We start from the raw sequence: 27094 nt of genomic DNA, 5'->3' as shown, positions 1-27094 counted from the left end.
AAAAAGATTTTTTAACTCTGAAAAGTTGTTAATTTTTCAGTTTTGATTGTTATGAGGAAATTTTTTTGTCAAGTACTCATCACAACATATAAATGCTAAAATAATTTTATTTTAAGTAATCTTTTTATATTAGGATTATTATATTCTAATTTCTGTGCTGCTATATCTGTTTCCACTATTTCTCTCAAGGAACTATCCACAACTTATTGTTTCTTATCCACGTGCTGTCCCTCAATGACATAGTGATGAAAATAGTTTCAGTTTCCAAATGTAACATGAAACATCACATCAGGATCTGATGGAATCACCCAATTGATCATAAGCAGAATATTATTAGATTTTGACTGTGAAAGGAGAAAGCACCTTTTAGAGTGGAATTGAACTGCACACATATTCTTTGTGTGGTCGAGGGTAAATTTTTAAGTATTAAAATAAATGCTGATGGCACTCAACTCTACCACCAATTGTCATGACCTTTTCACTGTCAAAAGTGTCAGACTGCTTATCTGACAATATGGTCTGGTGGTGTAGAAATGACTTTCAACTAGATATTGAGAAAACTGAGCCATTGCTTTTGCAACCCACGATAAACTTCATTATCCTGAAAATCAACTGAAATAGAATCAGACTTTTCAAAAGCATCTGTAATATTTTCCCATGAAATGAACTTCTGATCACTTTTCTGCACCTTCATTATGCTCACCTTTTCCCACTTCTGTAATGTTGCATGATTCTGTCTCTGCTTCAGCATATTCGCTGTTGAAATCTTCACCCATGTCCTTGTTATCATTAGACTTGGTTACTCCTGTTTGGCCACCCAGATTCCGTCTTCCATAAACTTAAGATCAGCTAAAACTCTGTTATCCTAATGTGCACCGAGTCCTTCCACCCATCATCACCTCAATCGTAAAGTTCTTCTTGTTTCTAGAAACTTTAATGAATTCATCCCTGTTTATTTATGTAATCTCCTTGAGCACCAGAATCTTCCAAGACAGGAACTTTAAGTTTAGTCTCTTGAGAGGTCTCTTATTTTAATTGTTCCACATTTGGAGAACATGCCTTCAGCTGCCAAGGCCCAAATTCTAACATTCACTCCTGAAACTTCTCCAGCTCAGTATATCTTTTTCCTGCATGATGACATTTCCACATGACTGCTTGAAGTTGGTGTACTGGTTCATATTCAGGAACTCCCCGGCCAACCTAAATGAGTATGTCATTATCGTCACAGACTTCATCAGTAAGTGTGTAGAGGACCACTTGCCAAAGAAGCCAATCCAAGTGTTCTCCAACCTGAAACTATGGATGAACTGGGAGATCCGCTTCGTATTGAAGTCCAGGTCTGATGTGTTCAAGTTGGTTGACCCTTATCCATACAGGAAATCTGGGTATGATCTTTGCAAAGCCGTCAGGAAACCCAGAGACCATACCAGATTAAACTACAGTCCCGGGCTAACCACAGAAACACGCCAACTGTGGCAAGGCTTACACGATATAACAGGCTACAAAGTGAAGTTGAATAGAATCACTGATGACTTCCCTTTAAGCTCAATGTATTCTATGCTCATTTTGAACAGGAGGTCAGTGACATAATATCACCTGTCACAACTGCTTCAGATGCACCCATACCTACAGTCACAGCCACAGACTTCAGATCGGTCTTCTTGAGAGTGAACCCACAGAAGGCGACTGACCTGGATGGAATACCCGGCCGTGCACTCAGTTTCTGCACAGATCAGCTGGTGGGAGTATTCACAGACATCTTTAATTTCTCCTTACTCTGTGAGTTTCACACCTGCTTCAAGAAGATCACTATTATCCCCAGTGCCAAAGAAATATCAGGCAACATGCCTTAATGTCTATTGTCCGGTTGCTCTGAAATCAGTTATTATAAAGCACTTAGATGTTAGTGATGACACACATCAATTCCACCTCCCACATTGCCTTGATCCTCTATAATTCTCCTATCATCACAATAGGTCCACGGCAGATACCATCTCCCTGGTCCTATGTTAATCCCTGGAACATATAGATAACAAGGCTGCCTATGTCAGAGGGTAAAAAATGGGGTCTGCAGATGCTGGAGATACAGTTGAAAATGCGTTGCTGGTTAAAGCACAGCAGGTCAGGCAGCATCCAAGGAATAGGAAATTCGACGTTTCGGGCATAAGCCCTTCATCAGGAATGAGGAGAGGGTGGCAGGCAGGTACTCCAACCTCTCACTCTCAGAACGTGCAGCCTTCCACTCCCTCTGCTCCAATCCCAACCTCACCATCAAACCCGCAGACAAGGGAGGTGCGGTAGTAGTTTGGCGCACCGACCTTTATACCGCTAAGGCCAAACGCCAACTCGCGGACACCTCCTCTTATAGCCCCCTCGACCACGACCCCACCTCCCACCACCAAACCATCGTCTCCCAGACCATCCATAACCTCATCACCTCAGGGGATCTCCCATCCACCGCCTCCAACCTCATAGTCCCACAACCCCGCACCGCCCGTTTCTACCTCCTGCCCAAAATCCACAAACCTGAATGCCCCGGCCGACCCATTGTCTCAGCCTGCTCCTGCCCCACCGAACTCATCTCCGCATACCTTGACACGGTTCTGTCCCCTTTAGTCCAAGAACTCCCCACCTACGTTCGGGACACCACCCACGCCCTCCACCTCCTCCAGGATTTTCGCTTCCCCGGTCCCCAACGCCTTATTTTCACGATGGACATCCAGACCCTGTACACCTCCATCCCCCATCATGAAGGACTCAAAGCCCTCCGCTTCTTCCTTTCCCGCTGCACCAACCAGTACCCTTCCACTGACACCCTCCTTCGACTGACTGAACTGGTCCTCACCCTGAATAACTTTTCTTTTCAATCCTCCCATTTCCTCCAAACTAAAGGAGTTGCCATGGGCACCCGCATGGGCCCCAGCTATGCCTGTCTCTTTGTAGGATATGTGGAACAGTCCATCTTCCGCAACTACACTGGCACCACCCCCCACCTTTTCCTCCGCTACATCGATGACTGTATCGGCGCTGCCTCGTGCTCCCACGAGGAGGTTGAACAGTTCATCAACTTTACTAACACCTTCCATCCTGACTTCAAATTCACCTGGACTGTCTCAGACTCCTCCCTCCCCTTCCTAGACCTTTCCATTTCTATCTCAGACGACCGACTCAACACAGACATCTACTATAAACCGACTGACTCCCACAGCTTTCTGGACTACACCTCCTCCCACCCTGCCCCCTGTAAAAACTTCATCCCATATTCCCAATTCCTTCGTCTCCGCCGCATCTGCTCCCAGGAGGACCAGTTCCAACACCGCACAGCCCAGATGGCCTCCTTCTTCAAGGACCGCAGATTCCCCCCAAACGTGGTCGACGATGCCCTCCACCGCATCTCCTCCACTTCTTGCTCCTCCGCCCTTGAGCCCCGCCCCTCCAACCGCCACCATGACAGAACCCCACTGGTTCTCACCTACCACCCCACCAACCTCCGTATACAGCGTATCATCCGCCGTCATTTCCGCCACCTCCAAACGGACCCCACCACCAGGGATATATTTCCCTCCGCTCCCCTATCAGCGTTCCGCAAAGACCACTCCCTTCGTGACTCCCTCGTCAGGTCCACACCCCCCACCAACCCAACCTCCACTCCGGCACCTTCCCCTGCAACCGCAGGAAATGTAAAACTTGCGCCCACACCTCCTCCCTCACATCCCTCTAAGGCCCCAAGGGATCCTTCCATATCCGCCACAAGTTCACCTGTACCTCCACACACATCATCTATTGCATCCGCTGCACCCGATGTGGCGTCCTCTACATTGGGGAGACGGGCCGCTTACTTGCGGAACGCTTCAGAGAACACCTCAGGGACGCCCGGACCAACCAACCCAACCACCCCGTGGCTCAACACTTTAACTCTCCCTCCCACTCCACCGAGGACATGCAGGTCCTTGGACTCCTCCACCGGCAAAACATAACAACACGACGGTTGGAGGAAGAACGCCTCATCTTCCGCCTGGGAACCCTCCAACCACAAGGGATGAACTCGGATTTCTCCAGTTTCCTCATTTCCCCTCCCCCCACCTTGTCTCAGTCGGTTCCCTCAACTCAGCACCGCCCTCCTAACCTGCAATAATCTTCCTAACCTCTCCGCCCCCACCCCACTCTGGCCTATCACCCTCACCTTGACCTCCTTCCACCTATCACATCTCCATCGCCCCTCCCCCAAGTCCCTCCTCCCTACCTTTTATCTTAACCTGCCTGCCACCCTCTCCTCATTCCTGATGAAGGGCTTATGCCCGAAACGTCGAATTTCCTATTCCTTGGATGCTGCCTGACCTGCTGTGCTTTAACCAGCAACGCATTTTCAACTGCCTATGTCAGAGTCCTATTTATGGACTTTAACTTTGCCTTTGACACCATAATTCCAATCAAACATATCTCTAAACTCTGACACCTCGGACCCTGCTCCTCACTCTGCAGTTGGATCCTTGACTTCCTGACCACAGACTGCAATCAGTAGGATAGGTGACAACAACACTCCACAATAATCCTCAAAACTGTACTCCTTATACACTCTCGGCTGTGTGGTCAAATTCAGCTCTAACTCCATTTACGCATTTACTAATGATACCATTGTTGTGGGTCGAATCTCAATCGATAATGAAATAGATAACATGAAAGAGATAAAGAGCTTTCCCCCAATATCAGTAAAGCAAAGGAGTTGGTCATCAACTTCAGGAAGCGGAATGGAGGATACGTCTCTGTCTGTATCGATGGTGCTGAGGTGGAGATAGCCGAGACCTTCAGGTTTGGTAAATATCAACAACAATGTGTCCTGGTGCATCCATGACATGCTACAGTTAAGAAAGTACACCAACTCCTCTACTTTTTCAAAGCTAAGGAAATTTGGCATGTTCACTATGAGTCTTAGGAATTTTTACTGTTACATCATGAAAAGTATCCCAAACCGGATGTATGACAACTCGGCATGGCAACTGCTGTCCCCAAGATCGTAAGAAATTAGAGCTGTGAATGCAATGCCATCACAGAAGCCAACCTTCCTTCCAGTGACTCCATCATGGTGGCTCAGTGGTTAGCACTGCTGCTTCACAGCGACATGGACCTGGCTTCGAGCCTCTGACAACTGTCTGTGTAGAGTTTGCACATTCTCATTGTATCTGCGTGGGTTTACTCTGGGTGCTCTGGTTTCCTCCCACAGTCCAAAGATATGCAGGTTAGGTGAATTGGGCAATTTATCATGACCAAAGTGCTCAGGGATATAGAATATAGAACATAGATCAATACTGTGCAGAACAGGCCCTTTTGCCCTTGATATTGCGCCGACCTGTGAACTAATCTAAGCTTGTCACCCTACACTATCCCATCATTATCCATGTGCTTATCCAAGGATTGTTTAAATCTCTCTAATATGGCTGAGTTAACTACATTGGCAGGCAGAGCATTCCACGCCCTTACCACTCTCTAAGTAAAGAATCTGCCTCTGGCATCTGTCTTAAATCTATCACCCTTCAATTTATAGTTATGCTCCCTCGTACAAGCTGACATCATGATCCTAGGAAAAAGACTTTCACTGTCTACCTTGTCTAATCCTCTGATCATCTTGTATGTCTCCATCAAGTCCCCTCTTAGCCTTCTTCTTTCTAATGTAAACAGACCCAAGTGTCTCAGCCTTTCCTCATAAGACCTTCCCTCCAGACCAGGCAACATCCTGGTAAATCTCCTCTGCACCTTATTCCAAAGCTTCCACATCCTTCCTGTAATGGGGCGGTCAGAACTGTACACAATATTCCAATTGCAGCCGCACTAGCGTTTCGTATAGTTGCAGCATGACATCACGGCTCTGGAACTCAATCCCTCTACCAATAAAACCTAACACACAGTGGTATGCCTTCTTAACAGCACTATCAACCTGGGTGGCAACTTTCAGGGATCTAGGTACATGGACTCCAAGATCCCTCTGCACATCCACACTACCAAGAATCTTTCTGTTGACCCAGTATTCTGCCTTCCTGTTATACTTCCCATAGTGAATCACCTGACATTTATCTGCATTAACCTTCATTTGCCATCTTTCAGCCCAATTCTGCAGTTTATCCAAGTCCCCCTGCAACCTACAACATCCTTTCACACTGTCCACTACTCCATCAACTTTAGCATCCCTCTGCAAACTTACTAACCATCCACCTATGCCTGCATCTAAGTCATTCTCATATAAATGACAAACAGTGGTGGTCCCAAAACAGATCCTTGTGGCACACCACCAGTAATCAGATTCCACGCTAAATATTTTCCATTAACCACCACTCACTGCCTTCTTGCAGAAAGCCAGTTTCTAATCCAAACTGCTAAATCACCCTCAATCCCATGCCTCTGCATTTCTCCAACAGCCTACCATGTGGAATGTTATCAAAGGCTTTATTTGAAGTCCATGTACACTATGTCAACTGCCGTACCCTCATCCACATGCTTGGTCACCTTCTCAACAAAGTCAATGAGGTTTGTGAGACATGACCTATCTTGATGAAACCATGTTGACTATCTTGCTTCGTTGCTTGCGAGATGATTATAAATCCAATCTCTTATAATCCTTTCCAAAACCTTTCCTACAACAGATGTAAGGCTCACTGGTCTATAATTACCTGGGTCATCTCTACTGCCCTTTTTGAACAAGGGCACAACATTTGAAATTCTCCAGTCCTCTAGTACTAAATCTGTAGACAATGGCGAATCAAAGATCAAAACCAAAAGCTCTGCAATCTCCTCCCTAGTTTCCCAGAGTATCCTCGGATAAATCCCATCTGGCCCAGGGACCTGCCTTCTTTCACTACTTCTGGAATTGATAACACCTCTTCCTTACTAACCTCGATCCTTTCTAGTCTGATATCTCATATCTCCTTCTTCTCCTCTACAATATTCTCCTTTTCCTGAGTGAAAACTGATGAGAAGTATTCGTTTAGCACTTCTCTGATCTCCACAGGGTACACACACAACTTCCCACTTCTGTCTTTGGCCCTATTCCTACCCTAGTCATCCTTTTATTCCTTACATACCTGTAGAAAGCTTTAGAGTTCTCCTCCTTTATCCTATCTGCTAAACGCTGCTCATGTTGTCTCTTTACTCTTCTTTTTTTTTGTAAATATATTTATTAGCAAATCTTTTTCACTTTACAAACATATAAAATTGTTGGAAAATGCAATCAATAACAAATAGCAGTATAATAACCCACAAATTACAACACAACTACTGTCTGCTAACTACTAACCTACCCTATAATACAAAACAAACCCTAACACTGTGCAAAGCAGCACCAATAAATAAATAAATAACTAATAGATCAAAAAAGAAAGAAAAACAAAAAAAAACCCCCAAAAAATACAGAACAGCTATAATCAGCGCAGAGCTCCCAAACAAAGGAATGGGAGCATTGTATATATACCCGTATTAATTCAGGAGACCCCCTCCAGGGCCCAGGGCTTGACAAACGCCCTAGTTAAGATAACTGACAAATCTATATCCAAATAATTCAAGTAGGGCTGCCATGTCTTATAAAAATGGTCTGCTGTGTGGTAAGCCTGGCAGGTTGTCTGACACCAAGTTCATCAGAATATTCTTCTGTGCACATTATGCAAGAATATTAAATAGTTTCTTCCCATGCCCGTCTAAAGATGGTAAATTTGGTAGACCTATGAGGAGAGATATCGGGTCTACTTTGACTTCAGTCCTCAATACGCTCCCTATCTCTCCCGCCACAGCGTTCCAATAAACGAGGAGCCTGTGGCATATCCAGAAGCAATGTGTAAGAATGCCTACACTTATTTTACATTTGGGGCATATTGAAGATGTCCCTTTTTTAAGCTTCGCCAGATGGTTTGGTGCCACATGAGCACTGTGCAGGACTTTTAACTGGTTACCACATGTCCTGTTTCAGATTGAGATCTTTCGAGCATTCTCCCATATATTCTGCCATCATTCAGTAGAGATCACCACTCCTAGCTCTTGCTCCCAGACCTCACATAAGCGGCTAATATCCTGCCACCCAGCAGGCAATAGAGGGCGCGAACTGAAAGGGTGCTTGTGGAATGTAGCAACAGCCTCTCTGTATTGGGCTTATAGGGCTTAGTGAGAAGCGTAGTCTTCTTCAGGATGAAATCCCTAACCTGAAAAAAATGGAAAAGATCTCTGCTGGGCAACTGTATTTGTGGCTCAGTTGCTCAAAAGACATCATAACCTCCCCCTAAAACAAGTCTCTCAAACTAGAAACTCCTCTCGCTGCCCATAGTTTGAACCCTGAGTCCATCATCCCTGGTCAGAACCCTGGCATGCCAACTATAGGCGTAAGTGGCAAAGTCTTGGATAAGCAACCCTCCATGCCTTGACTGTACTGACAACGGGGTTCTGGCAGTGGTTCATAACTGTCCTCATCTTATTCATGAGACAACAGGTTAATAAGAGGGCACTTTGCCTGGGAGACCTCAATATCCAGCCATATTGGATTGTTACCTACCCAATCACAGACAAAAGACAGCAGAGAACTCAATTGATACCTCCTGATGTCTGGGAAATCAACTCCTCCCCCTCCTTGAGGCATCTGCAATTTAGTAAGTTTGATCAGTGACCGTCCACGATGCCAGACAAAGGAACCAAACTATCCCATAAGCTGAAAAGTGTTGCTGGAAATGCGCAGCAGGTCAGGCAGCATCCAAGGGGCAGGAGAATTGGCGTTTTGGGCATGAGCCCTTCTTCAGGAATCCGAAACGTTGATTCTCCTGCTCCTTGAATGCTACCTGACCTGCTGCGCATTTCCAGCACCATATTTTCAGCTCTGATCTTCAGCACCTGCAGTCCTCACTTTCTCCTATCCCATAAGCTTCCGTAGCGTTGACCTGGGAAACATTATAGGGAGCATATGCATGGGATAAAGCAAATGAGGAAGAACATTCATCTTAATGAGAGATATTCGGCCCAGCCCTGAAATTGGAAGAACCTCCCATCTCTGAAGATCTCGCCTAATATTGGTGAGCAAGTGAGCAACGTTGGTCCAAAATAACAGATCAAACTTTGGGGAATAAAAATGCCTAGGTATTGGAATCCTGCCCGTGACCACTTAAAAGGGAACTTATGGCCACCTTCAACTTAAGGCACATCCTTAAGGTTCCCCAAAGGCATAGCCTCCGATTTTGCAAAGTTAATCTTATATCCTGAAATAGCCCCAAATGAATTGATACATTGTATCAAATTGGGTACGGAGGTCATCGGGTTCGATTAAAAACAGAAGGACATCATCAGCATACAGTGCAATCTTGTGTGCCCTCAATGCCACTTCCAGAGCGGTTATGTGGACGCTCTGACGAATGGTCTCTGATGGCGGCTGTATCACCAACGTAAACAACAACGGTAAGAGAGGGCAACCTTGGCAACTACCCCTACCAATCCTAAAAATCCCAGACTTCACCCCGTTGGTGATGACCGCGGCCAGAGGGTGGCGATATAAAACCTCCACCCACCTAGCAAAGACCCCCCCTTCCCCAACTCAAACTGTTCTAAGACATAAAAAAGATACTGGCATTCCACCCAGTTAAATGCTTTCTCTGCATCTAAGGAAATCACCAACCCCTGAATTGATCATTGCTGACAAACTTGGACCATATTCAGCAACTTTCTAGTATTATTAGAGGACCTATAGCTCCTTATAAAGCCTGTCTGGTTCTGTTTAACAATGTGGGGCAACACCTTTTCCAATCTCAGTGCCAGGATCTTGGACAGAATCTTGAAATCTGAATTTAATAGAGAGATGGGCCTGTATGAGGCACAATCCTCAGAAAACTTCCGCTTCTTAAGAATTAAGGAAATATTAGCTTCTCTCAACGATGATGGTAGGTTTTCATGCATATAGGAGTGATTGTACATCTCCAACATCGATCCTGGCAGAATCCCTATAAACTCCTTATAAAACTCACCCAGGAGACTATCAAGGCCAGGCGCTTTCCCACTGTGAAGTTGCCTAACTGCCTCCTGTATTTCCTGAACTATCAAGGGGGCATTAAGGAGAGAGGCCTGTTCCAAGGTTACCCCTGAGAGGTCCAGGTTCTTAAAATTCTCCATTTTAGCCCTCCTGACCTCGCAACCTTCAGACCGATACAATTCAGAGTAAAAGCTCCAAAAAGCCTCATTAATGTTTTTAGCTTCATATGTAAGGACCCCAGCACTGTCTCTGATTGTAGTAATGGATTGGGGAGCACGCTTTTTCCTAGTCAGGTGTGCTAAATACTTTCCTGGCCTGTCCCCATATTTGAACAGCCTTTGTCTAGCAAAAGCAAGTTCTTTCTTTGCGTTTTGTGTCAGTAAATTCCACGCAGCCCGGAGGGCTGTGATCCGCTGTAGCTTAGTCACTGAAAACCGCGCAAAATGTGCTGCCTCGGCAGCTTTCAACCGCGGCTCAAGTAGACGCTGCTGTTTCTCCTTCTGTCGTTTCCAGCTAGCCGAATAGGAAATAGATAATCCCCTAGCAAAGACCTAAGCAGTCTCCCATAGCTTAGACGGACTACTAGCTGTGCCTGAGTTGATAGTCAACAATTCCTGAAACTGCTTCAAAACGTATTCCACAAATTTGGAATCCTTAAGGAGAAAAGGGTCCAAACACCAGTGCCGCAAACCTAGCCCTTCACTCTTGGCCTTAACCTCCAAATATACCGCTGCGTGATCGGAGTTAGCTATATTCCCAATTTTACAATCCACAATCAAATCCAGAAGGGCCGAGGGAGCCACAAAGAGGTCAATTATCATGTGATATTTATGCGGGTTTGAAGAAAAAGTGAAGTCCCTGCCAGTAAGGTGAAGACATCTCCAAATATCCACCAACCCCAACTCCTCGCTTAAGTCAACCACCTTGGCCTGTGAAGAAATAGTTAGGGGTCCACAAGACAATTAAAATCCACCCCCCAATAATAATGCACCATGTTATAAAAGCACTCAACTTAGAGAAAGTACTAATCAAAAATTTGAGGGGATGCTCCAGAGGACAGTAGATATTTAGAATGCCATATTCCTCCCCACGTGTCAGGGCTTTAAGTATCACAAGCCTGACTATCTTTCACCTGCTGTAATAATGTGAACAGAAGATTTTTCTGGATAAGTACTGCCACTCCCCTACTTTTAGTAGTAAAGGATAAAAAGAATACCCGGTCATAAACCCCTTGTAGTAATTTAAGGTGCTCCCCATCATCAAGATGGATTTCCTGCAACAAAGCGATATCAACCAGAGACTTTGATAGCCAGAGATTTTTTCCCAGGGCAGAAATTGTTAACACAAGGGGTCATAGTTTTAAGCTGTTTGGCGGAAAGTATAGAGGGGATGTCAGAGGCAGGTTCTTTATGCAGAGAGTTGTGAGAGCGTGGAATGCGTTGCCAGCAGCAGTTGTGAAAGTGAGGTCACTGGGGATATTTAAGAGACTGCTGGACATGCATTTGGTCACAGAAATTTGAGGGTTCATACATTAGGTTTACTTTACATGAGGATCAATGGTCGGCACAACATTGTGGGCTGAAGGGCCTGTTCTGTGCTGTACTTTTCTATGTTCTATCTTCAGCCCTTTCCCTCTTAAGGCTAGAAAGCACTTTGTTCCTTTTAACAGGCGAATGGCTTCCCTTAATATTTCAGGTGCACCATTTAATAAGACACTTAGCCAGTCCAAAGATGTGCGGGTCAGGTGAGTTGGCCATGCTAAATTGCCCGTAGTGTAAGGTAAGGGGTATGTGTAGGGGTATGGGTGGGTTGCGCTTCGGCGGGTCGGTGTGGACTTGTTGGGCCGAAGGGCCTGTTTCCACACTGTAAGTAATCTAATCTAATCTAATCCCCTTTCAGAGAACCTTGAACCCCCTCCGGGGAGAACCCTGCTTTCAAAGCGCTGAGCACAAGTAAATAAAGACTCATAGAGTTGAAGAACTATATACAAAAACTACTCTATCATAACTATAAACAACTATTACTACCAAAAAGCTATAAGGGAAACCAACTATAAAACAGCCTTAGACCAGAAAAAAAAGCAAGGCGATAATCCTTAAATCAATGGAAAAAAGACAAAGTCATGATGAGCACTCCACCCATCCCAGGCTTCATGTCACCTCTACTTGTGACTAAAAGAGAAACAGAACAAACAAAAAACAAAAGGGGGGAGACAACAAAGAACATCCACAAAATTTCCCATCAGAAAATCCAGTTATTTAAAAAAAAGGAACAACTTATTCCAAGGTTTTTTCCCCCTTTCCAAAATAAGAAATTATTAGGGAGAAAGAAAGGAATATAAAAAAGGGAAAGCATGGGGAAAGAAGGAAAAGAAAGCAAACATTAACCATATTCTTCAGGCCAATCCATCTATTTTAAAATGTCTACAAAGTTTACAGCTTTATCCGATGAGTCAAATGTATAAACTGAGTCCTGGTGGCTGCGGGGTATCTCATGGAGTACTGGATGCCCAGGTTCCTCGGCCTCTTTTTATCTTCATCGAAGGACTTCCTCTTTTGAATTAAAGCTGCAGAGAATCCTGGAAAAACATTATTTTTGACCCCTTGTACAGCAGTGCCTGCGGATCTTTTCCCAGGGATCTGGAAACTTGTATGATTTTTTGCTTGTCCTTATATGAGTGGAAGTACACTGGGACTGGGCAGGGGCACTGTACTGGCACTGTAACTCGATAAGCCCTTTCAATCTGCAGCCTGCTGGACTCAATGTGAAGGCCCTAAAACTTTGGCAGCCAGCTTTCAAAGAAGCTGACTGGCTTCTCACCTTCAGGGAACCGAAATTCGGAGATTTATCCTCCGACTTCAACTTCGATTTTCAAGGTTGTCAATATGGTTCACAAGGCCTGCACCTCTTGCTCCAGCACCTGGATCCGACTGGATGAGGACTCCATCGCAGCTTCCAAGGCCTTAGTTCGACCCTCCACCATCTCCAGTCACTCCTGAGGCCCTGGATCTCCTGCTCATGCTTCTTCAGCATGGATGCAATAGGTTGGACCTGGGCACGAATCTCCCCACAGATCTCCTCAATTGCAGCCCTAACTTTCAAGGTAAGTCTTTCCATTTCCGCAGCCAATGCCTGTGAGTCTGTCAGGTTCCCGGGCGGTTCAGGACAGGCCGCTGCTGCAGTCTCTGGTGTGGTGAGTGCTGCAGGGGAATGTCTTCCCTGCTGCTGTTTGCTTGCTCCTTTTCCCTTTGGCATCCTTCCCACTCCCAAATATTAACAAATATGTGTTCTGTAAGGCTTTAAACTAATAATTCCACCACATAAGTTGGCCAGGGATGGCAAAAATCACCAGTATGCCTTGGCTGTTAGGCAGAGCTGTCCACAGCGGTCCTACAAAATTGTCGCCATCTTGCTGAGTCCCTCTTTGCTCTTCTTAGCTCTCTCTTTAAATCCTTCCTAGCTAATCTGTAACACTCCATCGCCTCATCTGAGCCATCTTGTCTCATTGTCACATAAACCTTCTACTTGTGCTGAACAAGAGATGCAATTTCTGTAGTCAACCACGGTTCCCATACCTTATCGTTTCCTCCCTGCCTGACAGGGACATACATATCAAGGACACACAATATGTGTTCCTTAAACCAGCTCCACATTTCCAGTGTCCCCATCCCCTGCATTTTGCTACCCCATTCTGTGCATCCTTAGTCTTGCTTAATCGCATTATATTTGCCTTTGCCCCATTGATAACTCTTGCCTTGTGGCAATGTACCTATCCCTTTCCATTGCTAAACTAAACATAACTGAATTATGGTCACTATCTCCAAAGAGCTCACCTGTAACTAAATTAAGCAACTGGCCTGGTTCATTACCAAGCATCAAATCCAGTGTGGCCTCCCTTCTTGTCAGCCCTTCGACATTCTGTATCAGGAAACCCTCCTGCGCACATTGGTCAAAAACTGATCCATCCGACGTACTAGAGTTATAGCATTTCCAGTCAATGTTAAGGAAGTTAAAGCTCCCCATAATGACTACCCTTTCACTCTTCCTTTCATTCCTACCCAGAATCATTTTGCCAATCCTATCCTCCACCTCCCTGGAACTCTGCGGAGGCCTATAAAAAAAACGCCCTCTCCTGTCCTGTGTCTAACCTCAGCCCATTCTACCTCAGTAGACGAGTTCTCGTCAAAAGTTCTTTCAGCCACCATTAAATGTCCTTGACCAACAAAGCCACACCGCCCCCTCTTTTACCACCTTGCCTGATCTTAATGAAAGATCTAAACCCTGGAACCTGCAACATCCATTCCTGACCCTGCTCCTGACCATGTCTCTGAAATGGCCACAACATCGAAGTCACAGGTACCTATCCATGCTGTAAGCTCACCTTCCTTATTTTGGATACTTCTGGCATTGAAGTAGACACACTTCAATGCAGCTTGCTGCCTGCCAGCATATTCCTGTGACTGTGAAATCCTGTCCATGCCCTCTCTACTCTCATCCTCTTGCGCACTGGAACTACACCTCCAGTTCCCATTCCCCTGCTAAGCTAGTTTAAACCCACCCGAATAGCACCAACAAATTTCCCACCCAGGATATTCGTACCCCTCTGGTTCAAGTGAAGACCGTCTTGTTTGTAGATGCCCCACCTTCCCCAGAATGAGCCCCAATTATACAAGTACCTGGAACCCTCCCTCCTGCACCATCCCTTCAGCCACGTATTCAGCTGATATCTCTTCCTATTCCTTGCCTCGCTATCACGTGGAACGGGTAACAAACCAGAGATAACAACTCTGTCCGTAGGTCAGGGTGGGTTATTCTTCGGAGGACAGTGTGGACTTGATGGGATTGTTTAATTCTAAACTTCCTGCTGACTTGTGAAAACAGCCAAAATAATCAACCCTGTTATGCTCTCTTCCACCCTCCTCCGTTGGGCAGAAGATACAAAAGTTTGAAAACAAGTCCAACAGATTCAAGAACCGCTTCTCCCCTGCTTTTTTCAGAATGATCAACAAATCTTTCATATTACAGTTGATCTTTCTCTGCATCTTCTCTATAGCTGTTATACTCTATTCATTCTGCTTGATGATCCTGATATACTTATGCAATGTATGATTCGTCTAGATAGCACACAGACCAATACTGTGTCTGTGTCTGTGTCTGTGTCACTCTAAAACTTACCTTCTTAACCAAGGTTACCAACGTGATGAAATGAAATGACCACATTTGAATTTGATGCAGCAGCTAAGTGTGGAATCAAGGAACCTTAGTAAAATAGAAGTCAATAGAAATTGAGGGAAAATGTTACATGGCTGGAATACTAAATGCCAGGGAAGGTGGTTTACCTCACTGCAGGAGATCGTTATAATAATGTCCTAGGTCCAACCATGTTCAGTTGCTACATTAAAAGCCTTCCATCCACCATAAGGTCAAAATTGGAAATGCTGTCTGATGATTGAATAGTGCTTTAGCTATAGTTGCCAACCATCTAGATTGGCCTGAAACCCCTATGAATTAAATCTCCACAACCACTGCTATGTGCATTTCTCAAGAAAAGCTATAGGGACATTTAAAAAGATTATGCATTTCTTTTATCATTCACTTTGGATCTTCCTTTATGCAAGATATTAAAATGTTGAAAAATGGACAAGACAAGCTTTATGGCTGATGATTAAACAACATTCAATTGGATAATGAGTTCTTTGGAAAGGTAGCATGCTACAAGGATGGATCGATTAGCTGACTGTTTGCTGGAGCCCGGGGCAAGTCATTTGATGAAACCTTCAAAAATACATTTAATATAAATTGGAAATCCTTGTTACAACCACAGGGCAAGAGTTATAGCTGGGGAAAGACAACTATAATACGATTACCCAAGATTGAGGATGCATAGGATGTGGAAAGAAACTATAGGGATGGGCACAATTGAAATGTGGAGCTTGTTCAAGGAACAGCTACTACTTGTCCTTGATAAGTATATTCCTGTCAGGCAGGGAGGAAGTGGTCGAGTGAAATAACCGTGGTATACTAAAGAAGTTGAATTTCTTGTCAAGAGGACAAGAAATGTCCTCTTGGGCAAAGTCTTAGAGAGAATTGTAAGGGATAGGATTTATGAACATCTGGATAGGAATAATGTGATCAAGGATAGTCAGCATGGTTTTGTGAAGGGCAGGTCGTGCCTCACAAACCTTATTGAATTCTTTGAGAAGGTGACGAAAGAGGTGGACAAGGGTAAAGCAGTAGATGTGATGTATATGGATTTTAGTAAGGCGTTTGATAAGGTTCCCCATGGTAGGCTACTGCAAAAAATATGGAGGTATGGCATTGAGGGTGAGTTGGAGGTTTGGATTAGGAATTGGCTGGCTGGAAGAAGACAGAGGGTAGTAATTGATGGTAAAGGTTCACCTTGGAGTGCAGTTACGAGCAGTGTTCTGCAAGGATCTGTTCTGGGACCATTGCTGTTTGTCATTTTTATAAATGACCTGGAGGAGGGCCTAGAAGGTTGGGTGAGCAAGTTTGCGGATGATACGAAAGTCGGTGGAGTTGTTGACAGTGAGGAAGGATGTGGCAGGTTACAGCGGGATATAGATAAGCTGCAGAGCTGGGCAGAAAGGTGGCAAATGGAGTTCAATGTAGGTAAGTGTGAAGTGATTCACTTTGGTAAGAGTAACAAGAAGATGGGGTACTGGGCTAATGGTCGGATACTTGGTAGTGTGGATGAGCAGAGGGATCTTGGTATCCATGTACGCAGATCTCTGAAAGTTGCCACCCAGGTAAAAAGTGCTGTGAAGAAGGCATATGGCGTACTGGCTTTTATTGGTAGAGGAATCGAGTTCCGGAGTCCTGAGGTCATGTTGCAGTTGTATAAGACTCTGGTGCGGCCGCATCTGGAGTATTGTGTGCAGTTTTGGTCGCCATACTATAGGAAGGATGTGGAGGTACTGGAACGGGTGCAGAGGAGGTTTACCAGGATGTTGCCTGGTATGGTAGGAAGATCGTCTGAGGAAAGGCTGAGGCACTTGGGGCTGTTTTCATTGGAGAAAAGAAGGTTTGGGGTGACTTGATAGAGGTGTACAAGATGATTAGGGATTTAGATGGGGTTGACCATGAGAACCTTTTTTCCACGTATGGAGTCAGCTGTTACAAGGGGGCATAGCTTTAAATTAAGGGGTGGTAGGTATAGGACAGATGTTAGGGGTAGATTCTTTACTCAGCAAGTCGTGAGTTCATGGAATGCCCTGCCAGTAACAGTGGTGGACTCTCCCTCTTTATGGGCATTTAAATGGGCATTGGATAGGCATATGGAGGATAGTGGGCTAGTGTAGGTTAGGCGGGCTTGGATCGGCGCAACATCGAGGGCCGAAGGGCCTGTACTGCACTGTATTTTTCTATGTTCTATGTTCTATGTTCTAGGAAGAAGGAAGATGAGACATAAAGGTCAGTTTGGGTGCTTGAGAATTACAAGTTAGCCAGGAAGGACCTTAAGAGACAGCTAAGAAAAGCCAGGAGGGGAGATGAGAAGTCATTGAGAGGTAGGATCAAGGAAAACCCTCAAGCTTTCTGCAGGTATGTCAGGAATAGACAATGACCAGAGAAAGATTAGGGCCAAGTAAGGACAGTAGTGGGAAGTAGAGTGTGGAGTCCGAGGAGATAGCAACAATGCTAAATGAAAATTTTTCGTCAGTATTCACTGGAAAAAGACAATGTTGATAAGGAGAATACTGAGATACAGGCTATTAGACTAGACTGGACTGAGGTTCATGATGAGGAGATGTTAGCAATTCTGGAAAGTGTGAAAATAGATAGGTCCCCTGGGCCAGATGGGATTTATCCTAAGATTCTCTGGGAAGGTAGGGAGGAGGATGCAGAGCCTTTGGCTTTGATTTTTTATGTTGTCATTGTCTACAGAAATAGTGCCAGCAGACTGGAGGATAGCAAATATTGTCCCCTTGTTCAAGATTGGAAGTAGAGAGAACCTGAGTAATTATAGACTAATGAACCTTACTTAGGTTGTGGCTAAAGTGTTGGAAAAGGTTTTAAGAGATAATTTTTATAATCCTCCAGGAAGGAATAAGTTGATTAAGGATAGTCAACATGGTTTTGTGAAGAGTAGGTCATGCCACACAGACCTTATTGAGTTTTTTGAGAAGGTGACCAAACAGGTGGATGAGAGTAAAGCAATTGATGTGGTGTATATGGATTTAAGTAAGGCGTTTGATGAGGTTCCCCGTGATAGGTTATTGCACAAAATATGGAGGTGTGGGATTGAGGGTAATTTAGCAGTTTGGATCAGAAATTAGCTAGCTGAAAGAAGACAGAGGGTGATGGTTCATGGGAAATGTTCACCTTGGAGTAAAGTTATTAGTGACGGACTGCAGATCTGTTTTGGGCCCACTGCTGTTTTGTCATTTTTACAAATGACCTAGATGAGGACGTGGAAGTATAGATCAGTAAATTTGCAGATGACACTAAGGTCAATGGATTTGTGGACAGTGTGGAAAAGTGTTGCAGGTTACAGAGGGACATAGACATCTCAGAGTTGGGCTGAGAGGTGGAAAATGGAGTTTAATGCGGAAAAGTGTGAGGTGATTCACTTTGGAAGGAGCAACAGGAATAAAGAGTACTGGGTGAATAATAAGATTCTTGGTAGTGTGGATGAGCAGAGAGATTTCTGTGTGCATGGACATAGATCCCTGGAAGTTACCACCCAAGTTGATGGGGTTGTTAAGAAGTTTTATGGTGTGTTAGCTTTTATTGGTAGAGGGATTGAGTTTTGGAGCCATGAGGTCATGTTGCAGTTGTACAAAACTCTGGTGTGACTGCTTTTGGAGTATTGAGTACAGTTCTGGTCACCGCATTATAGGAAGGATGTGGAAGCATTGGAAAGGGTGTAGAGGAGATTTACCAGGATGTTGCCTGGTATGGAGGGAAAGTCTTACGAGGAAAGGCTGAGGTGCTTGAGGCAGTTTTCGTTAGAGAGAAGGTTGAGAGGTGACTTAATGGAGACATACAAGATGATCAGAGGATTAAATAGGGTAGACAGTGCTAGCCTTTTTCCTCAGCTGGTGATGGCTAGCATGAGGGGACATAGCTTTAAATTGAGGGGTGATAGATGTAGGACAGATGTCAGAGGTAGGTTCTTTAATCAGAGAGTAGTAAGGGCATGGAATGCCCTGCCTGCAATAGTAGTAGACCTGAAGGGTTTTTGCCCGAAACATCGATTTTCCTGCTCCTCGGATGCTGCCTGACCTGCTGTGTTTTTCCAGCACCACTATAATCTTGACTGCTGACTTTAAATAGCCTTTGGATAAACAATGGACGATAATGTGGGTTAGATAGGCTTCAAATTGGTATCATAGGTCGATGCGACATCGAAGGTCAAAGGGCCTTACTGTGTTGTAATGTTCTCTAACTCCTCATAATGAAGCAGTCCATGCTTGCATGCAGCATAATCTGGATAGCATTCAGACTTGGACTGATAATTGACAAATGCTACACAAGTGCTCGGCAATGACAATCTCCAATCTGAGCATCACCCCTTGATGTACACCAGCATTCCCATACCTAAAGTCCCCACCATCAACATCTTAAGAGTTACCAGAAACTTAACTGGACAAGCCATATTAATATTGTGGTTACTACAGCAGATCAGAGGTTGGCATTCTGTGTAAAAAAAAATTCATGTGACTCCTCAAATCCTGTCCACTTATCTACAGAAATAGCCATTTCATAGTACAGACTCAAACATACCTATGTCAAAGCTTTACATTGCACTCATTAGAACAAGTGCAACAAATATCTATGTCACATGCAAAGCAGTATTTTATATCTTTTTATGGAAAGAGTGCTGACTGGCAAGTCAACTCTGATCTGTAGAGGCTTGCCTTGGTGAATGCACCAGTTAGATGATGACTGGCAGTTAATTGACAAGCCTTGTTTTTGCCTTTTATATTGGTATTTTTTGAGAATTGTTGAATGAGTGCAAGATGAAATACTTTGACAAATTGTGTCTTTTATCAGCATAACTCAGTTATCTACAAAATAACTGAGTAATGCTGAGGGGTGGCATGGTGGCTCAGTGGTTGGCACTGCTGCCTCACAGCACCAAGGACCCGGGTTTGATTCCAGCCTTGGGTGATTGTGTGGAGTTTGCACGTTCTCCTCCTTGTCTGCATGGGTTTCCTCTGGTGCTCTGGTTTCCTCTTACAATCTAAAGATGTGCAGGTTAGGTGATTGGCCAGGGTGTTAGGTGCATTAGTCAGGGGTAAATGTAGGGGAGTGGGTCTGGGTGGGTTATTCTTCGGAGGGTTGGTGTGGACTTGTTGGGCCGATGGGCCTGTTTCCATACTGTAGGGAATCTAATCTAATCTAAGCAGTTTGATTCACTTGCTGGTATTAATGGAAACTCATATGACTTCGCCTTATCCAGAACAAATGAATTCACTTGATCAGTACTCAATCCTCCACCACTGACATACAGTGGTAGCAGTATGCACTATCTACAATAAACACTGCATTAACTCACCAATACTCATTTGACAGGACAAATCCTTGACCTCCACCACCTGTAAGATTGAGGGTAGCAGACACATTCAAGAACACCACCAACCTGTTAGTTCCCTTCCACATCATATGCTGTCCTGACTTGCAACAAATCACTGGTCTTACAACTAGAGTTGAATGAAATTCAGGAAATCCACCTCAACAGCATTGTTGGTGCACCTACACCAGATGGACTACAACAAGGTGATTCAAACCACCTTCTAGCGTGCAGTAAATACTGATCTTGTCAGCTGTCCCATACTTATGAATGAATTGAAGAAAAACATTCAGGCAATTGCCCTAAAATTTCAGTTTTGTGGCTGAATGTCAGAGTTGCATTGTGCCTATTTGATGTGCTTGAGGGTGCATGACAATGTTAAGTGCGTTACAAACAAATTTTTGTTGTATTAACAAAGTCAGAACAACAAGTGTTCTTTTTTTACAGGAAACCTAGGTCGTGTTGACTACATCTCAGAATTTGAATATGATCTATTTATCAGACCAGATACATGCAATCCTCGTTTTAGAGTCTGGTTTGACTTTACTGTGGAAAATATGAAGGAATATCAGGTAAGTATGTAATTGTTAAATCCTCATTCAGTATGATTGTTCTTGGTTCAAAACATTCAATCAATGCTACAGTAAATCTGTTTTAGAAGATAAGCAGTAGTTGAAATTATTAAGATTTTCAGAATGTTTTTCTTGAGTTTTTCAGAGGTGAATAATCTGTACAGTTGATTTGAGTTTTAGCGTACTGTTATGTTGCTCACTATTATTGAACAGTGACAGATCTGATCTCTCTTACAGTTCCCAGAAGTTAAAAGTAATTGCGCTTTGAGATACAAACTGCTTCTGATGTATTTCACAAATCACATCATGTGGGCTGATACATTGTTGCATAATGCCTGACTATGATCCATTGTTAAGTGATGTGGCTAGTTCTCCCTGTATTCCGTGAGATGTAACCTTGCTAATCAGTCTCCCATGGGGAGCCTTGTCAAACGCCTTACTGAAGTTCATATAGATCACATCTACCACTCTGGCCTCATCAATCCTCTTAGTTACCTCTTCAAAATACTCAATCAAGTTTGTGAGAGATTATTTTCCACACACAAAATCATGTTGACTATCCCTAATCAGTCCTTGCCTTTCCAAATACATGTACATTCCTATCCCTCAGGATTCCCCTAACAACCAAGGTCAGGCTCACTGGTCTATAGCTCCCTGGCTTGTCCTTACCACTCTTCTTAAACAGTGACACCACGTTAGCCAACCTCCAGTCTTCCGGTACCTCATCTGTGACTATCGATGATACAAATGTCTCAGCAAGAGGCCCTGCAATCACTTCTCTAGCTTTCCGCAGAGTTCTAGGGTACACCTGATCAGGTTCTGGGGATTTATCCACTTTTGTGCATTTCAAGATGTCCAGCACTTCCTTCTCTGTAATATGGACATTTTGCAAGATGTCGCTATTGATTTCCCTACAGTCTATTTCTTCCATATCCTTTTCCACAGTAAATATAGATGCAAAATGCTCATTTAGTATCTCCCCCATTTTCTGCAGCTCCACACAAAGGCCGCCTTGCTGATCTTTGAGGGGCCCTATTCTTTCCCTAGTTGCCCTTTTGTCCTTAATGTATTTATAAAAACTCTTTGGATTCTCCTTAATTCTATTTGCCAAAGCTATCTCATGGCCCCTTTTTGCCCACCTGATTTCCCTCTTAAGTATACTCTTACTTCTTTTATACGCATCGAAGGATTCACTCGATCTATCCTGTCTATACTTTACATATGCTTCCTTCTTTTTCTTAACCAAACCCTCAATTTCTTTCATCATCCAGCATTCCCTATACCTACCAGCCTTTCCTTTCACCCTAACAGGAATATATTTTCTCTGAATTCTCATTATCTCATTTCTGAAGGCTTCCCATTTTCCAGCCGTCCCTTTACCTGCGAACATCTGCCCCCAATCACTTTCGAAAGTTTTTGCCTAATACCGTCAGAATTGGCCTTTTTCCAATTTAGAACTTCATCTTTTAGATCTGGTCTATCCTTTCCATCACTATTTTAAAACGAATAGAGTTATGGTCGCTGGCCCTAAAGTGCACCCCCACTGACACCTCAGTCACGTACCCTGCTTTATTTCCCAAGAGTAGGTCAAGTTTTGCACCTTCTCGAGTAGGTACATCCACATACTGAATCAGAAAATTGTCTTGTACACACTTAACAACTTCCTCTCCATCTAACCCGTTAACACGATGGCAGTCCCACTCTATGTTTGGAAAGTTAAAATCCCCTACCATAACCACCCTGTTATTCTTTCAGATAGCTGAGATCTCCTTACAAGTTTGTTTCTCAATTTCCCTCTGACTATTCGGGGGTCTTTAATACAATCCCATTAAGGTGATCATCCCTTTCTTATTTCTCAGTTCCACACAAATAACTTCCCTGGATGTATTTCCAGGAATATCCTCCCTCAGCACAGCTGTAATGCTATCTCTTACCAAAAATGCCACCCCCTCCTCTCTTGCCTCCCTTTCTATCCTTCCTGTAGCATTTGTATCCTGGAACATTCAGCTGTCAGTCCTGCCCATCCCTGAACCATGTTTCTGTAATTGCTATGATATGCCAGTCTCATCTTCCTAACCATGCCCTGAGTTCATCTGCCTTCCCTGTTAGGCCCCTTGCATTGAAATAAATGCAGTTTAATTTATTAGTCTTACCTTGTCCCTGCCTGCCCTGACTGTTTGCCTTGCTTCTATTCTCAACTGCACCAGTTTCAGATTGATCTCTTTCCTCACTGTCGCCCTGGGTCCCAACACTTCCACCCTACTAGTTTAAATCCTCCCAAGCAGCTCTACCAAATCTCCCTGCCAGTATATTAATCCCCTTCTTGTACAGGTCACTTCTACCCCAAAAGAGATTCCAATGATCCAAAAACGTGAATCCTTCCCCCATACATCAGCTCCTTAGCCATGCATTCATCTGCTCTGTTCTCCTATTCCTGCCCTCACTAACTCGTAGCACTAGGAGTAATCCAGATATTACTACTCTCGAGGACCTCCTTTTTAAATTCCTGCCTAACTCTCTCTAATCTCCCTTCAGAATCTCAACCTCTTCCCTTCCTATGTCGTTGATTCTAATGTGGACATTGACCTTTTGCTGGCCCCTTTCCCCCATGAGAACATCCTGCACCCTCTCTGAGATATCCTTGATCCTGGCACCAGGGAAGCAACACACCATTCTGCTTTTTCACTGCTGGTCACAGAAATGTCTGTCTGTACCTTGGACTAGAGAATCCCCTACACAATTGATCTCATGGAACCCGACGTACCCCTCATTGCATCAGAGCCAGTCTCAACACCAGAAACTTGGCTGTTCATGCTACATTCCCCTGAGAATCCACCCCCCACTACATTTTCCAAAACAGCATACCTGTTTGAAATGGATATATCCACAAAAGACTCCTGCATTAGCTGCCTATCCCTCTTACCTTTCCTGGAGTTTACCCATCTATGTGACTGTATCTGAGATTTCCCCCCCTTTCTACAACTGCCATCTATCACATACTGTTGCTGATGCAAATTCCTCATTGCTTCTAACTGTCTCTCCAACCGATCCATTTGGTCTGATAAGAATTGCAGCCAGCAGCATTTATGGTAGATATAATCCGCAGTAACCCTTAAACTCTCTTTAACCTCCCACATCTGACAAGAAGTACATATCATTGTATTAAAGGCCATTTTTGCTCCTTCACAATCTACAGACCCAGAAAATAACACTGTCTTATTCCTTTACAAACACTGCCCCAGGTTAAATTAATAGTTATAGCTTACATTTTAAGTTTATTCAAGAGACATATCTCCAAAAACATATAATCAAGAAAGAACTTACTCTACTCACTACTGAAGATTGTCTGTAGGCCACACTTAAAACAATGATTCATTTATCTGATTCTGTGCTGTGAACTTCACCCAACAGTTCCTCCAAGATCAGTTGTGAATTTCACTGTTTGATAATTTTCCCAGATGTACTCCGATGTCCAGCAATACACGAATTCAAAATCAAAGCCAGTAACTGTGCAGGTGTTTTCTCTCTCTCTCTCGCTCTCTCTCTCTCCTGCAATGAACTCACCATGTGCTTCCTTTGTCTGTTCTTCTCCCTTTTGAAACTGGTGTTGTTTTGACTTTTTTTTCCCGAAGTTCCAAAATAATGCAACAGCATATGAACAGTAATTGCTGCTCCTGCAATTCGAGGAAATCACCTCCAGCACCTAAAATACCTCAAAAAGAGCAGCTGTTACAGCCAGAAATTTTTCCCGTCCTCCATCTTGGATTATCACCATGTACCGTTGTAAGTGTTTTGCTGACTGAAATTTTTAATTACTTGATATCAATGGACCTGAAAGTATTGGACGAAGATTGAGATATTTTTCTGTGACATCTTGTAGGTATAGCAATTAGATACCATTTTACCTTGTCCCTACAGTGATAAATAGCAAGGATAAATAGACCATAGTAGACAAGCTCATGGAAAAATTGAATTGGTATGAGACTTGGAATTCCAACAAAATTTCTAATCAACAAAAGAAGAGAATTTGTAAATGATGAATTTTGGAATATGTGAAAATTTGTGTATTATAGTTCTGGAAAACTGCTACAGTCAGCCCCTTCAGCAATGATGTATGCGAGAGGAATCATGCAATATTTGATGAGAGATTGACGAAGGCACTGACTGATCAATCAAACTGCAAACTGTAAAAAGCTTTGAAATGTATAGCACTACAAATTATTTGCAATGTTTAGGGGAAATAGTTTGTACCAGAATTACCGTCTGTATTTTGTGATGATCCTCGAAGTAAGTTGCTCAATTTTTGTTTTGCCCACTTTAATGTATTACATACAAGCAGCAAAGGTTTTATCAAGGATGATGTTTTGGCAAGAATTCAGACTGTCATGAAAGAGTTGGCTTTTATTTCTGGCAAAAGTGAAGACCACAGATATTGGAAATCAAAGTCAAGAGTGTGGTGCTGGAAAAGCACAGCAGATCAGGAAGCATCCAAGGAGCAGGAGATTTGATGCTTTGGGCAAGGGCTTTTGCCCAAAACATAGATTATCCTGCTCCTTGGATGCTGTCTGACCTGCTGTGCTTTCCCAGTACAACACTCTCTTGACTTTTATTTCTGGTGATCCAGTTGATTACATTTGTAAGGGGTATAAGAAATAGAAAGGGCAGGGAAAATGATAGGAAATTATGTGAAAACAGTGGTCATTCAACATAGAAATCATGTTATAAAAGTCCATGGTTGTTAAGGCTGAATTACAATTGAGGTGTGCAGTATAAGACAATGATCAAAAACAGAATTTACTGGAGAAACTCAGCAGGTCTGGCAGCTTCTGTAGAGAGAATGAGGCATGAGGAGCAGTGCACATTCATGTAATTTTGTGATTCAGAGCTAGACAGGATAAGAGTTTCTGATGAAGGGCTTTTGCCCAAAATGTTGATTTTCCTGCTCCTTGGATGCCATCTGACCTGCTGTGTTTTTCCAGCCCCACACTCTCCACTCTAATCTCCAGCATCTGCAGTCCTCACTTGTGCCTAGGATATGTTAATTCAAGAGCATGATGCCAGCAGATATACTGAGTATGATAAACAAGAAAAGACTATCTTTATCCAGAGACAAGTCACTGTATGGGAATGCAAATAAGAAAGCATAGCTTAGGTTCCAGAAATGACTCGTGTATTAAGATTCCCAGCTAAGGAAAAGGCCATGTAATGTGAAAAGGACCTCTGACTGGTTGGGCAGGAAATCTAACAATGGTAATCCAGAAATACCTTAATGGGTGAGTAGAGTTTGCATGCTGATGAAATGAAATGATACAACACAATGGGATGTAGCATATAGAACCTTTTTGATGCAGTAATAAAAGCAGAAGGCTCCACAATCAATAATTTTGTGGCTGTTGCCAGATTAGGAGATTATATTAAGTGGTAAAACAAACCAAAATAATTAAAAAGTTGCAGAGATTTGGAGTATGTTCAGATGTTCTGGATAGGAGACACTTAACATTAGCATATGATGGATCAGAAAACATTCAAACAGATACTGGTTGTAAGGCCAAAGCTTGATAATGGCCATGGATTTTGAGAAGTGCTTAAAAGATCAAGACTAGAGTAGACCCACAGGATAGGAAAGGAAAGGTAATATACAGTTTGTTTTTAATCGAGATTTTAGTCACCTTTTCATGGAAGTGTAAATCAAAAGATATGAAAACAGAATTCCAGCAGGGTGACCAGCTTCAGAAAGAAGTGTTTCTTCAACCTCCAATGGAAGCATCAGCCTTAAGGGAAGACTTTGGAAATTGAATATGTGCTGATGGTTTGAACAGTACTTCCAGAATTTGGTTCTTATTTCTCAATGAAGGCAATTTGTTAAAGTTAAGCAGTGTCCAACTGAAAGCAGACCCTGCCATTTTTTATTGGTAGCATGTTGGAAAACATTTGAGCATTCTCATGATGTAAATGGATATTTTTTATGGGGTGGCATTTATGAGTTTGGAGCAACTGTTATTG

General features: G+C 43.5%; 1 protein-coding gene across 1 annotated transcript in view; it reads left to right on the top strand.

Annotated features, from left to right (window-relative positions):
- agbl4 (AGBL carboxypeptidase 4) overlaps nucleotides 1-27094 on the top strand; it is a 766018-nt gene that overhangs the window by 68704 nt on the left and 670220 nt on the right. The window contains exon 3 of the mRNA XM_060829584.1: nucleotides 20967-21091. Coding sequence (XP_060685567.1) covers nucleotides 20967-21091 — 125 coding nt within the window. The remainder of the gene's footprint in view (nucleotides 1-20966; nucleotides 21092-27094) is intronic.

The sequence above is a fragment of the Hemiscyllium ocellatum genome, chromosome 9 (genome assembly GCF_020745735.1).
Source record: "Hemiscyllium ocellatum isolate sHemOce1 chromosome 9, sHemOce1.pat.X.cur, whole genome shotgun sequence".
Classification (NCBI taxonomy): Eukaryota; Metazoa; Chordata; class Chondrichthyes; order Orectolobiformes; family Hemiscylliidae; genus Hemiscyllium; species Hemiscyllium ocellatum.
Note: the sequence above shows the minus strand (reverse complement) of the source record. Positions and strands in the feature narration are given on the sequence as shown.